This window comes from Cydia strobilella, chromosome 6, assembly GCF_947568885.1.
Source record: "Cydia strobilella chromosome 6, ilCydStro3.1, whole genome shotgun sequence".
Taxonomy (NCBI): Eukaryota; Metazoa; Arthropoda; class Insecta; order Lepidoptera; family Tortricidae; genus Cydia; species Cydia strobilella.
This window is the reverse complement of record NC_086046.1, coordinates 12,796,139-12,811,615: the sequence shown is the minus strand read 5'-3', so window position 1 is coordinate 12,811,615 and position 15,477 is coordinate 12,796,139. Positions and strand designations below refer to the sequence as shown.

Genomic DNA, 15,477 nt, shown 5'->3' with positions numbered 1-15,477 from the left:
ATAAGTTCGCGATGGTCCGATTCAATTTAACATTAAAATCCATTCGCAAATTAAATACATACACCATATCCATAGCATACACAGTATAACAAAAATCAGTATCCATCTAGCAATTCTAGCATGTTACAACAAGTGCTCAAATTAAAAAAAACCGGACAAGCGCAAGTCGGACTCGCCCACCGAGGGTTCCGTACTTTTTAGTATTTGTTGTTGTAGCGGCAACAGAAATACAACATCTATGAAAATTTCAACTGTCTAGCTATCACGGTTCATGAGATATAGCCTGGTGACAGACAGACGGACAGACGGACAGCGGAGTCTTAGTAATAGGGTCCCGTTTTTACCCTTTGGGTGCGGAAACCCTATAAAAAGGCACCTCTCATGTTTTTTAACCTTACCTACAAAAACCAATTAAAAGTTCGTTTCAAATTTACGGCATTTTGTAAATCGATGGCAGATGCCTTCTTCATAAAACGCCATAATAAATTCCGAAGCTAATTTCGAATGACAAATTGTTGTGCGTCAGTATAAAGCACCGTAAGTATAGCGTCATCGAGCTACGCGGGTTTCATGTCGTCGTGACTAAATTGTAACTGAACCAAGATTGATGTTCACGTAGGCGAGACATATTTTATATGAAAGCGCCTTTATTGGGTTTTTGTAATCTGAAACACATGAATAGGTAACTACGTTCAGTTCAACCTAATCTACCTTTAAGACGGAAGTGGAGGACGCGCGCGAAATCGCCTTTTCATACAAACGCAGTCCTCATTTTCCTCTCTGGATATTAACATTAAGTATTGAAAATATTTTGACACAATTTGTTGTATAATAAGAGTTCGGAGCATTTAAATTTTTTTATGAAATCAGTTTTTTGCTCCAAATTTTTACCATAATTAAAAAATCTAAAAAAGTCAAACATAGCTATGGTTAATGACACATCAAATTATGAAAAAATATTTTCCATAATGCCAATGTCCAGAGAGGAAAATGGGGACTACGTTTGTATGGAGAAACGGCCGTCCCCTTTCCTCTTAATCTCTTTAGTGTTTGTTTTACGACCACTTTAGCCGAGACGGCAGTGTTGTAATTCTGGGTTCGCATAGGAACCGATAATAAATTTCTAATTTATGAATGTTTTTATGACATGATTTACCAAATAATTGTCTGTAGGATTTAGAGGTGCACTAAGATTTTTTTTATTTAAATCCTAAGGGGCTGTAAATTTTTATACGACTTTTACGCGGACAAAGTCGCAAGCGGAGGCTAGTAGTGCGTCTATAATGTAATGGCTATTTCTAAATACAATTTATATCGAGCAACAACAATAAATGTCACAAGACATGTTATGACGTGACTCGGCGATACGTCGGAACGATATCGAATATCGCTCTAAGTGGTAAGAGCACAAAATTCATCAGACGTTATTCGTAAAAGCTATGGAGTCCATTATATTAGGCTCTCGCGGCTTTCGCCCGGGAAAATGCTAAAGGTCGCCGCCCATGTTATTATTGTATCTTATACCTAAAGCGCACCTGGTATACGTACATATATACTCGTAATTTGTCATTACATTTGTCATTAGTGACATAGCCCAGGGTCTGTTTGCTATTCATTTAACCCTTTTTCAAGCCTTTTAATGTCATAAAAACCTTTTAAAGAATCGGGCCATAAAATCACTACATAGTATAAAACAAAGTCGCTTTCCACTGTCTGTCTGTCCCTATGTATGCTTAGATCTTTAAAACTACGCAACGGATTTTGATGCGGTTTTCACCTATCAATAGAGTAATTCTTGCGGAAGGTTTTAGTGTATAATTTGTAAAGGCTTTGTGCAACCCGTGCGAAGCCGGGGCGGGTCGCTAGTAATTTATTAAAAGTATTTAAATACAAATACATCCTTTGTATTTAAAAAAAATGTATTTAAAATACTAAATACAAAATAGGTATTTTCAAAATGCTTTTTTAAAGTACAAATATGTACTTTGCGATAAACGGTACACCGAATAGTGAATACCTTTAGTCTGAATTAGAAAGTATTACTCCGAGTTGAAAAGGCTCTCTTTATTTATTGAAAACAGTGTTAATCAGTTCTCTAGAGTGCAAATTTAGAGTTGTTTCCCTCATGTTAACCGGTAGAAATGGACTTCTAAGTGATGGTTTTTAAGGGTAAATTTTTAAAAGCATTAATTATTCTACTACTACTAAGTCTTGTAATGTTTTATAGCTAGTATAAGCCTCTCGTTGGTGTGGTGAAAACGTCTCGTTAGTGTTTCACCAAGGCAGAAAAGTTTGTTCACCTCTCGTGCCTTGAAACCCTCGCAAAGCTCAAGATTCCACTTTTTCAACTCCTTGTAAAGCATTTTGTATTTTGAAAGTAGAAAATAGGTCCCAAAAACTATTTTAAATAAAATACAAAGTAGTTTTCCTCAAAAGGTATTTAAATACTAAATACAAAATAAGTAGTACGTGTATTTTTCTTTGTAGTGCACAATAAAGTATTTTATTATTGTTATTATTATTATTATTTATTTGCCTTTTGAAATACATAAGTATTTCAAATAAGTCACATCTCTGAAACACACCACTAGATTTGTCCATCGGTCATGTAAAATTCTTAATGATGTTATTTATCGTTTATAATTGAATTGATCAATATAAAAAAGGCATCTACTTACTTACTTTTAAAAACTAATATTTAAAGGAATTAAAAATACATTTAGCTATAATAGCTATATATGCATCGAGAAAGTTACAGCCCTTTTCACCAACAAAATTAGTTACATAGTTATAACTAGCATAACAAAGTAAAGTTCAAGGGTTTCTGTGGCACATGAAAATGTATGCAAATCAGCCGCGACTTGCTTATTCAGTTTTGGTAATCATGTTTGTTAGGCATTATAAATAGTAATATTTTACACTTAATTTACAAAAATATATATTATAATAAATATTGATTACAATAACTATTCCACGAAGTGCTATCGTCGCCAGCAACAAGTTTAAAGATAAAGACGAGAAACACAAAGATATGAGCTCCAGAGAGCAACTTGCGAAGTAAACACGTCCCGGGGTTATCTGGAGCTATTTGTATAACTGCTCCTCGGTGCTTTTCGATTCGCATTCCATTCGGCGAACTCAGCTCATTTCACACGGCTCTTAACTACATATAAGAACGTAAGAAACTTATTTTATATACCTAATTAATTAGTCCATTAAAGAATCTACACATTTACTTAAAATTATTAATGATATTACAACAGAAAAGGTTTTGTAAACGGTTTTAAAATCACGTATGTAATACACTCTTCTATACAATAGCTACACAATACGGGTCAAATTTAATATTTTCCGTTTATATTTAATTACAAACTAATTTTGAAATTAGTTATATCAAAGATAGATGTAACTCCGTAATAGATGGATACAGTCTAAGGAAAAAAGTGCCTCAAAAATCAAGAAAATTTGATTTTCGTTCAGAGGGCGCTACTAGCTTTGGCTTACTGTCGTATAGATGGCGTTGACAGTTTCGTTTGTTATATAACAATTTAAACGCATATCAGTGAAAGAACATGGGTCAAAATCATAAAAATAATTAATGCAAAAAAAAATCATTTATCCATATTTAAATACATTTTATCGTATTTTTATATATCTTCATTTTTAGTTTTAAAGTGTGTCGACAGATGGCAGTGAATTTACTGCGGTTACAAAATTTACTATGACAGTACCGCTCTAGTATAAGTTACTCTTTGGTTATATGTACAAAGTATAGGAATATCACACCATTCACACCACATCACATTATAAGCGTAGGGAGTAGTTCTGTTATGTAGTAAATCACGTCGCGTAGACATTGAAAAAGCTTTTCTGTGAGTGTACATTATTCATTCGCAGCACGAACTCTCAGGAATCGACGTTCAGTGCCGCCGAGAGCGGGCAATCGTTTTCAGTTTCGTGCTGATCACTCGGGATTAACAAATCCTGAATTAATCAGTTTCGGAGGGGTTCGCGGGTTTCAAGTTCTTGTTTTTATTTAATCTAATTTATACACGGTACAGGCTCGGTATAAATTTCGATTTAAAAGGATAATATGGGTAACAACCCAATAGGTAAATAATACCACACAAACGGCTAACATATATCTAATAGCCCCCGTTCTTCTTCTTGTAAAACGTATTTAAGAGCACCTAGCATTTATTTGCGTTGGCTTGCAGCATGATAAATATGTGTAACTAGGTCCCTACTATTTGGTTTTCTGTTTCAAAAATACAGTTATACAACACGCATGAACATTTAACTTAAAATGTAATTGAACCTTTATTTCCTTTGGTGTGACTATAATAATTAAGATAATTCTCTAGATTTGCATAAATGTAGGTATTCATAGTAGCCTTTGTCTGCCGGCGAAGGTGAGGTATTTTTTAAGATTTCATTTTGGTTATTACAGCATGAAGGCAGCTCTAGTCCTATTTGTGCTGGCGTGCGCTCTAGCCCTTGCCTACGGCGACTTGGTGTGCGGCACCAACTACTGCAAGCAGCACCCGTGCAGCACCTCCGTGCAGTCCTCGAGCTGCCGCTCCCCGTCCATCTACAAGCCCAACCACTCTGGCAAGTGCGGCTGCTGCCCTGCTTGCGTCACTCTGCTCGGTGAGTGGCACCCTACCTTTTTTAAATCCACCTGGTCCGGGGGAGCCAGAAGAGACAACGGGCTCACCAGTGGTAGAGCACAACCGTCTAGAACCACCGCGCACTCTGGCAAGGTGTCCATTCTTTTTTCGCCACATTATTTCGTAATTTTAAGTTTTATATTTTTACTTGGTTCTACGACTACTAACTCTCCATTGTGCGTGGTTCGATATGCGATGGCCGGTTATATGCATTTTTTAAACACAATCGTCAAATATTAAGTGCCAAAGTTTTTTAAATTATCTAATTCTTAAACTGACTTACTGATGACTTAGAACTTCTTAGCCTTCGGAGAGACGTTGGCTCTCTTTGCATGTTCTACCGTCTTGTACAATAGGGAATGTTCCGAAGAACTTTTTGATTTGGTGCCATCGTCTCGTTTTTATCACCGCACCTCCCGCCAACGGAGCAAAGCTCATCCTCACTTCTTAGATACATGGCACATCAAGAATGAGCGGGCAACTCGCTCGTTTCTTCCCAGAACGTGCAAAATGTGGAATGAGTTGCCTCCTGAAGTATTTCCTTTGCGCTACGACATGAAATTCTTCAAGAAGCGGGTATTTAGGGTTCGTAAGTGTCGGCAACGCTTAAGTGGCTCCTGTGATGTTGCTTATGTCCACGGGCGACTAAGACCGCTTCTCATCAGGCGGCTTCTCTGCTCGTTTGCTTATCCATACTAATATTATAAATGCGAAAGTGTGTCTGTCTGTCTGTCTGTCTGTCTGTCTGTCTGTCTGTCTGTTACCTCTTCACGCTTAAACCGCTGAACCGATTCAGTTGAAATTTGGTATACCTAGAAATAGTTTAAGTCCCGGGGAAGGCCATAGGGTAGTTTTTATCCCAGAAATCATCCTTTAAGGGGTGAAAAGTGGAAGTTTGTATGGGAAATCGATAAAAATAAAAAGCAGATTGGATAAAAAATAAGCTACCCAAAATACTAATTCCACGCAGACGAAGTCGCGGGCAAAAGCTAGTAAAAGTATAAAAATAAACTTAAATTACCTCTGTACGGCTTTGATTGCTTGAAGCCAGCCACAAGGTGATTTTAGTGCCGCAGCCGCCTATGGCGTGAGATACCTACTGTCCACGCGCGAATTCCGTGCACGGCTGAGGAATGTTAGGAGTGTTAGGCGTCATGACAGAGAGGTGTCATTTTGTACGTACGGGCGCAGCGCACACCCCCCTACTTCCTCGACCTCCGAATGCACGGAATTGGCGCGCGGACAGTACATGTTGTGTGCACAACTGCACATGGTTTATGTGGACGGCTACTGATGGTGGTACCTATATCGGACTAAAAAGTAGAATAATTATATTTTGTGAAACTTTACTTACTTTCTTATCCTCAATCATATATATATTTTTTAAAGTTAAAAAAATAAAATAATTCAGGTAAAAAATTATTCAATGAGGCGTAAATCGTAATGAATATGTCCCCGTTTTGTAAAACCACCAAAACGATGTCAAACAGTAGATAAGTATGAACGTTTGAGGCAGAGAAAAATAAAAGTTTGTAAGTACATATTTAAAAGCTCGCAAGAGTAGGCTAAATCTACAAAGTAACTGTTGAAATCAAAAGGTACCTCAAAAGATAGACGAGTGAAATGGCACTAAATAGGGGAACTGGCGTTTTTATTTCGTAAAACTATTTTTTTCTTTAGGTAGGTGTATTTGTATGGTATCATAAAATATGTTTACCTAATGATAAAATTGGTCTTATCTTTTTTCGTTTGACCCATATTATTTCAGCATGAGTAAACCGGCGTCACTTATTCGCTACTTTATTTCACACATTTAATACCGCTCTCGGATTGATCGGTGGAGAGCGCCCCTTTCCCTCTTGACCTCGTTAGCTTTTCTTATTTCCAAGAGATCTAGAGTAAGGTCTTGTTCCCTAGTGAACCCTAGATAAGCATTTCCATGAGAACAATTTAAATGTTATTTACACGACTCAGATTTTTAGGGTTCCGTACCCAAAGGGTAAAAACGGGACCCTATTATTAAGACTCTGCTGTCTGTCTGTCTGTCTGTCACCAGGTTGTATCTCATGAACCGTGATAGCTAGATAGTTAAAAATTTCACAGATGTATTTCTGTTGCCGCTATAACAACAAATACTAAAAACAGAATAAAATAAATATTTAAGCGATGTTCCCATACAACAAACGTGATTTTTTTGCTGTTTTATGCGTAATGGTACGGAACCCTTCGTGCGCGAGTCGGACTCGCACTTGGCCGGTTTTTTTATCATGCTGTTTTCTTCCTTAGCAATCTCTACTAAGATAATTTATATACCAATATCCCTCCTATCGCTATCCCTACATAATATTATAAATTAAGTGAAAGTAAGTCTTTTGTTACCTCTTCACGATTAAAGCGCTGTACCGGTTTAGATGAAATTTGGTAGGTATGGAGATAGTTTGAGTCGGAGAACATAGGATATTAGCTTTTTATCACGTGAATCATGATTCTAATATGCAGACGAAGTCGCAGACAGAAACTAGTTAGGTATACTACCTAGATATATGTCAAATTGCTTTGGATATACATAAAATAGTTACATTTATTTTCGGTACTATAATATAAAAAGGGACGTATAATCGAAAAGTTTTCAATATCAAATCAATTTTTGTAATATTTAATATTAGTCCTGTTACCTACCTAACACCTTCGCTGCAGCAATTAGATGTAACTTAAAACCTAACTATACTTTTCATGGGGTCTTTTAACCCCCTCCCGCAGTGAACGTGTTAACTAAGAAACAAAACGCGCCGGATTAATGATTACTTATACTCGTAGTTAGCCCTACAAGTGAAAGCTAGATATTATAAAACGTAACTTTTTTAGCTTTTCTAAATGCTCGCCTGATTGGGATATAAATTCACATCCCAGTTAATGTACCGTCATTTGTTTCACTTGGAGAGAGCAGCACCGACAAGATTAATTTTTATATGGCTCAAATCAAACAAAGAGGAATCGATGTGACGTGTAGCGTCGCATAACTTAGGGTAGATTAAAAGTTAAAGAAAGATAAATAATTAAATATAGACATATATATTATGTCACCGTAAGATTATAAACACTCGTCAGTCTACAATATTGCTTATTGCAAAAGGTTTGCTATAAGATATATGTATATAGCCAACATAAAACTACTAATTATAAATATGGAGAATTGTTACCCTTTTAATTCAAAACGTTTAGCAGTACAGAACAGAAGTGCGAGTCGGACTCGCGGATCGAGAGTTCCGTACTTTTTAGTATTTGTTGTTATAGCGGCAACAGAAATACATCATCTGTGAAAATTTCAACTGTCTAGCTATCACGGTTCATGAGATACAGCCTGGTGACAGACAAACAGACGGACAGCGGAGTCTTAGTAATAGGATCCCGTTTTTGGGATTGGGATTTGGCGTTGGGTTCGGAACCCTAAAAAGGAACCTTTTTTTAGGTGTGCAGCACAAAATGCCTATCGCAGGCGAGTGATTTGAGGTTTTATAATGTTAAGTAGCTAAGTTCAAGCAAACCGTTACATCGAAAAAAAAACCAAAACTACAACAACGGAATACCGAAACAACTGTTGTTGTGAGTTTATCTACACAATATCGAATCCAATTGCCATTATTATATATTTATAAGGGGTGAAGTGACACGAAATGGTGCATATCGTGAATGTTAATAATTTTATTCATGGTTACGTCGAAAGGCAGCAAACCTACCTAAAGCAATACAAGTTGATCAGGCACATATTTTTTCATTTCTCATGCTCTGAAAGACGGTCATTGTTGTTCTCAAAAAGGTTTGCAGAAAATGATACGTACTAGAGCATTTTACGTTCCAATTACGATTTTTGTATTTTTTACGATAATTAAGCAATTGAAATTTGGGTTTAAAAAAATGGATTTGTTATACAATTTTCGTTCTGATATTTGACTCCCCATTAAATAAATAACGATACTTTTGCCTAAATTGTTAATTGAAAGTATCCTCAAGAAATACTACAAAAATGTATACTTAGTCATGTTTGAAAAAATCACATGCATTTTACTTTCCTCGTATTCGAAATGAAAAGTACTTAGTGTTTAACTCGGGTGAAAGGCATCATTTCAGCCTCGGACTATTGGCGCTCTTACAGTGCCTTTCATCCCTTGGTTAACAATCTACTATTACTATTCTGTTCCAAGTATTATAGGGTTTAGAAGTAATAGAAGTAGTAAAGTAACTACGGGATAGACTTTATAGTTGGTTCTATTGTTACACAACAACGCATAGTTGCACGTAGCGCGGCTAATGAGCCCCATCCGCACCCGTGAGCATACAACTTATTAATCTTTTGTTATGAAGGCCTTCGAACTTGTCACTCTTATAACTAGTCAGAGCGATCAGCTAAGGACGGGGATATAATTGCAAAACGTTTTGCTAGGAAGTAGCCAGAACAAAACTAATATCATAAATTTGAAAAATTGTGTTAAGTACCCTTTTAATTCGAAACGGCTAATTGTACCATCGAATACGATTTCGCACATTCGGATCTACAAAATAAAAACAGGGAGTTAAAATGATGTAGGTATTAAAGTGCGATAATAGTACATTGTGATACAAGTGTGCTAAGTTGGTCATTACACACGAGGCGATATTGTGCGCGCGAGCTGTAAGCGAGCGCGCAATAAGAAAGCCGATGTGTGTAATGAACTAATGACCAATGCACACGAGTTTCATACTACGTTTTTCAACATACTTGCGAGGAAAAAATAGTACATTACTACAGAGGCTGGGAAGTAAGGGGTTCCCGGCCGAATGCATATATACGGCCGGACGTAGTGAAACCGGATAGTTATGAGGCCGACAACCCCTTTTCACGCCGATGTATGTATAGTGCTTTTCTCAAACATGCAATGAAATAAATAAAGAAATTTCCACGAAATTAGTTTTATTTCTAAAGAAACTAAAAGTAAACACACAGCAATTATATAGGTAGAGGAACCCTATTTTTGGCGAAAATACGTGTGACTCGGACTGACACAAAAACATGTAATGACGGATATCTGTGGAGATTGGTTGGAGGAGGATGGCAGGTGATTATGGCATAGTAAGACAGGGACAGCGCGAACTTGTTTTTTAAATATTATATCTCTAAAATGTGTGACAACGACGGCATGATTCCATGCACTGCTGCTTTGTAAATCATATTTGTTGTCTAGGATTTGGATACGAAGTATAACTTCTTATCACACGTGTCGTATATTTTACACATGTAGTTTATCAATTTATTATATAAATTTTCAAGATGTATTTATGTATCTTTGATTTTTCGCCTTGCATCTGTCTGACTGTAGTTTTAGTCACATAACTAAGATAACATAGTTTTTTATGTTGATATTATGATTCACATACATCGTTGCCTTAAAGTAGAATTAACAGGTATTCATTTAATATTTTCATCGGAACTCATATTAAATAACACAATCAACAACGCACAATAAATCCAATAAAATAGAATTACAGATACAGAATGAAAAATGTTCAACCTTCCCTCCAAAACGATTAAAAAAATCCTACGCGTGTTTGAGTAGACATTTTTACCACTAATATTTAAATGAAATATAGTTTGTCAAAGGACTGTCTCATTTCAAATAAAGACAGAGATAATTATACTATCTTTGTCTTACACTAGTAATAGCACACAAAAAAAAGGATGAGTATAGTTTTTTTTGTTCTTATTTACTGACAAGCTGGTTTGACCAACTATATTTTAAATCTGTATTTGTAGGTAAATTTGCAATTCAATATTATTGGAATTTGTTAATAATGTTTTGTTTATAATTTTTTTGTAAATTTGATACAAATAAAACTGCAAAATATATCAATTATCGTTTATTGTTTTTTTAATGGGGGTATTGGCAGAATGTCATTCCGAACCATAAGCAAATATTGGTTATAGTTTTTTTTATGGCTAAATGCCATGATGCTGTGTCACGAATATATGTGAAGTGGAAATTAAAAAAGAGCCACTTTCCGGCCTAGCCCTGCAACTTTGTATGAAATTTCATTACAGGCCACTCGTCTAGCCGCACCGGAGACGTGATACTTCCCAGCCTAATATAAACAACGTAATATCAATATTACATAGCATGTTTGAGAAAATGTAGTTTACATCTAGACCTTCAATAACAATGTTTTGATCTCGCTTATGTAGCAGTAAATAGGGTAACACCCTTAAATTCATAGGCAATTGGAGAAAACTAGAAAAAGGATAATGCATCCTGAACTGTTCTTGTATAGGTATATTATAATCAATTACTTTAATACATAAACATATCCAAACCACAAATAAATGCCCTCACCGCCTCAATGCCTCACCTCTTTTCTATTGACATAAATAGTAATAAACCTATTTTTTAATACAGTTGCTCAAAAAGTGCTACTTTACGTAGCTGTTTAGCGTGCGGAAAGTTGGTATTCGCGAACTAGTGCTTTTTAATTTTCCAATTTTTTTTAATTTATACTTGTTCCAATTCATGACTACTTTATTGATCCCTATAATATCCCTATAATATTTTTATTGATGAGTGTTAATATTAGTTTCCTTTAAACGTCGTAACCAACATAAAAACCTACTGTTAATGTAAGAAAACGAAAAATATACATATTTCATATTTTAGCTACTGAAGAGCTAGGTAGAGGTAGGAATAGCTGCCGAAACGCCTGTCAATGAAGAGGCGTTTTTTCTTACTGCAAGCTAAGTTTCCAAAGGCAACATTCGATATTGTTTTTATTTCTTATTTGTTGTTTATTTTTATTTTTTCGCAACTGTATTAAAAAATGTAGTTCGATACACGTGCGGAAATGTACTATTGCATGTAACGGTTTTCCTAATTTTCTGTCACTATTTACAGCGGAAGGTGCCAGGTGCAAGACTTACAGCAAGGAGTTAGGGGAGACCCCGTCCGCCGTGTGTCGCGAGCCGCTTTTCTGCGTCAGCGGCGTTTGTGCTAAAGTGCAGAGAAAGAACTAATCAAGAAATAACTCATAACATGCAATAAAAAATACTTACTAACTCTTATTTTATTGTTCGCGCCTCAACAGACGGGCTGGGCAAAAATTACACCCTCACACCATGACACGTACCCAGTCGTTCTGTTTAACAAAAATAATGAAACAAGTTTGGGAACAAATCAAATTATTTTATTAAATATTTTGATTTGTGTTTTTTAAGTAGTCACACTACTATATAGTAGTGTGACTACTTAAAAAACACGGATATATATCCGGCCTTCACCACTGGAGGGCTTCGTCAGTTTTTCTTTAATATATGACATCTATTACAGTTTTTAATAACAATGAAAATCAATGTTGTTCAAATTGCCTCACAGATGACTACAAACATAAAACCATGCACCTCTACATAAATATTCAAGACAGAGCTTAGAGGTGACAATTCGTATAATGAACTGATGAATCTTATTCTCTGCGACTGTTAGTAAGTCACATATAAAAAAGCCTTCTTTACCAGTATGTCGACCTTTCGGAAGTGTTCACAATATTTGTTTACGGCTTCCTTTTTTTTTAAATCTAGTTCTTATAGAGGCTTTGGACACTCTAGGTGAACATGTCAGCCTCATGGGTGCTTTCATAGTTCCCTACTCAAGGGAGAGGTCAATAAAGTGGTAAACACTGATTGCTTTGTCCGATTTACGGCTTCCTTGAAAGAAATCATTTATCTTTGGCTTTTTTACGGTTCCGTACCCAAAGGGTAAAAACGGGACCCTATTACAGACTCCACTGTCCGTCTGTCCGTCTGTCTGTCACCAGGCTGTATCTCATGAATCGTGATAGCTAGACAGGTGAAATTTTCACAGGTGATGTGTTTATGTTGCCGTTATAACAACAAATACTAAAAAGTACGGATCCCTCGGTGGGCGAGTCTGACTCGCACTTATCCGGTTTTTAAAACAGTATATAAATAAAATAGCTATTTCTCGTTGATTATTTAGTATATAAATAAAACAGGCACCTACCTTAAAATATTATAAAGGAGACGAAACGAAAATTCAATCAGTGAACAACGGGAGCATCATGGAAGCCAATTTCCGATTCGTTGTTTGCAAAGCGAAAACAGGGAGACCATATTACTTCACATTGTACCTACAGAATTTATTTTATCTTTCTGAATATAAAATACCTATTTAGTCGGTTGGTTGGTTTATGCGAGGCAAGATGTAGCACAGTAACAGTAACATAATCAGTGGGTAGTTGACCATTAATTATGTGACCTCAAAATACTTACTTAATACTTGTTTAAAGGCCCATTTTTTATTAAGACTTCGCTGTCTGACTGTCTGTCTGTTTGTCCGTCTGTCACCAGGCTGTATCTCATGAATCGTGATAGCTAGACAGTTGAAATTTTCACAGATGATGTATTTCTGTTGCCGCTATAACAACAAATACTAAAAACAGAATAAAACAAATATTTAAGGGGGGCTCCTATCAACAAACGTGATTTTTTTGCCGTTTTTTAATGGTACGGAACTTCGTGCGCGAGTCCGACTCGCACTTGGCCGGTTTTTAAAGTTTTTCTTAAATAACTTGTAAACGGTGGCCCATAGCAAATAATAGTCTTATACGTAAATAATCTGTATAAAATTTCCTACAAAATAGATATACAGGTTGTCCCTAAAATAGAACATCAAATTGACACTGGAGATAGGACACCCTAATAAATGATCATCCAAACCAGCAGCAGTAAAAGTTGCACGGTTTTCGAAGTATTATAACCGATTTAGGTTTTTATTAATTTTGCTCTTTTTAGGGTTCCGTACCCAAAGGGTAAAAAGAGAAAATTTTATGTAGATTACTTATGTAATAGAACATAAAATGGTGAGTATCAGGATGGCGGGCGTACATCAACAAATGGAGCTGCGGTATACGTCAGGAGTTAGTGCTAGCAATGTGCCAAATGTGCGCCAGAATTGGAGCAATGTGCTCTTTAAACTCCAGAGATATTTAAGATATAAATGACGTCCGCCAACCTGACGTCGCGTCAGGTTAGCGGGTGCATTTCCAGTTCTAGCTAATGGCTGCCTACTCAAGGGTGAAAGTACTGCCTACGGTTAGTGCTCGCAATGTGCTTCCACGTGTATGAAGCACAATCAAATTCAGAGAGCGGTTAAAGAGTAATATGGAATTGAATAAGTATATATAGACGCCTGCTTATTTGAAATAGCAGTGATAAAGATATGATTTGCTACGGGCCACCGTTTAAGAATTATTTACGAAAAACTATAAAAAGGGACCTAAAATATTTTTTATGTCATAAATTAAAGCTTGCGAAATCACAACGATGTAAGAGTCCGCTGTCCGCTTTGCTAACTGCTCTGCACACCATTTGCGGCGGAAAAGTGTGATAGTACCTACCACCACTCGTACAATAATTATAAACGTTATATTTTCATAGGGCATTCATGTTTATAGTGTCATTTTTGATATACAAGTCAGTGTAGAATTAGTTTGGTGACTCTAGGTAATGGTAAGTCAACAGTTGCATGTAGGATGTAGGTATCTAGGCGACTAAATATTGCTCAGGCAGGTTATTCATGAGGTCTTAATCTAATTTGATGATTCCGATCGACGGTTTTGCTCTCATGTACCATAGGTATACTTTACAATACGCGTACTCGTCATGAGTCATGAGACATGTAAATGCTTATTTAAATATTGCCGCTGTTGTTACAATAGGAGTTTGTTCTTTGAGCTAAATAACAGAAAAGGCATTTTTCAATGAGTTTACATGAATTTGTTTCTTTATTATTATTAATCAGAATCAGAATCAGAAACATTTATTGTCGAAATATTTGTTGTTGTATTTGTTGTTGTTTATTTATTGCTGTTATAATCGAATTAAACATTTTAAAACAAGAGGTTCTCAATCTCGTCGTAATCTCTTTATAAGACATTCTACAAGCTCTCGAAGACGTCTGGAGATTTGGATTGTTTTGTTTGAAACAGTTTATTTGTCCATGATTGATCACATTGTCATTAAATGGAAAAATCGAAGAAACTGTTGTAGGTACACGGGAAGGGAAAATATAGGCATTCTGTCCTATTTGGGTACCTATTTTGGTAGGAATTCGTGTACTTTCTGTACAGACGCAGCATTATACTATCGATAGGCACTAGTGTAGTGAACCTACTGACAAAGAAAAAAAAAACTATATAAGTACTAAACTCGGTTCATTTAGGATACGTTGGTAAGCGCCCATAGCTGTTTTTAAGTTTATAGGTATAGCAAATAAATATATAGTATATCGCAAAAAAAAACAATATTAGGTACCAAATGTACCTATATATGATTCCTCCCTTTTTGCAGATGTCAGTCCATATAAGTACCTATACATGCGGTTTAGGCCAAGCAATAAGAAGGTATAGAGGGAAATGCTAGGAACACAATTTTAACTTCGTAGCTTTGTTTGGACTAGTTAGGAGATGAACATATCAAAACCGTAGGCCGTAACCCTGGTGCTGGGGGGGGGGGGGAGAGGGGGGTTTGAAGGTTCCATTTTTCGGTTTTTCGATTATATCTCGGAAACGATGCGCCTGAGCGACTTGGCCACTTATACAAAATGAAAAGAGATTTAATTTGTTAGGTACAAGTTTTATTCAGTCAAGTTTTTCGATATCTTGTATAGTTTTTGAGATATCCGCTCTTGAAGGTTTATTTAGGGCTCTCATTTTTATCTTGATTATCTACATCAGTGAAGCTGCTAGGCCGGGTTTGGTAACATTTTCGTAT

General features: G+C 36.1%; 2 protein-coding genes across 2 annotated transcripts in view; both read left to right on the top strand.

The window, feature by feature from the left end:
• The window catches only part of LOC134742439 (speract receptor-like), a 347,982-nt gene that overhangs the window by 170,705 nt on the left and 161,800 nt on the right, over positions 1–15,477 (top strand). The gene's annotated exons all lie outside the window — the stretch shown is intronic.
• Positions 3,043–11,745, top strand: LOC134742149 (fungal protease inhibitor-1-like). The gene is made up of 3 exons (XM_063675118.1): positions 3,043–3,177; positions 4,451–4,650; positions 11,585–11,745. The coding sequence occupies exons 2-3, from the start codon at positions 4,452–4,454 to the stop codon at positions 11,701–11,703; spliced, it is 318 nt and encodes a 105-aa protein (XP_063531188.1). The 5' UTR covers positions 3,043–3,177; position 4,451; the 3' UTR covers positions 11,704–11,745.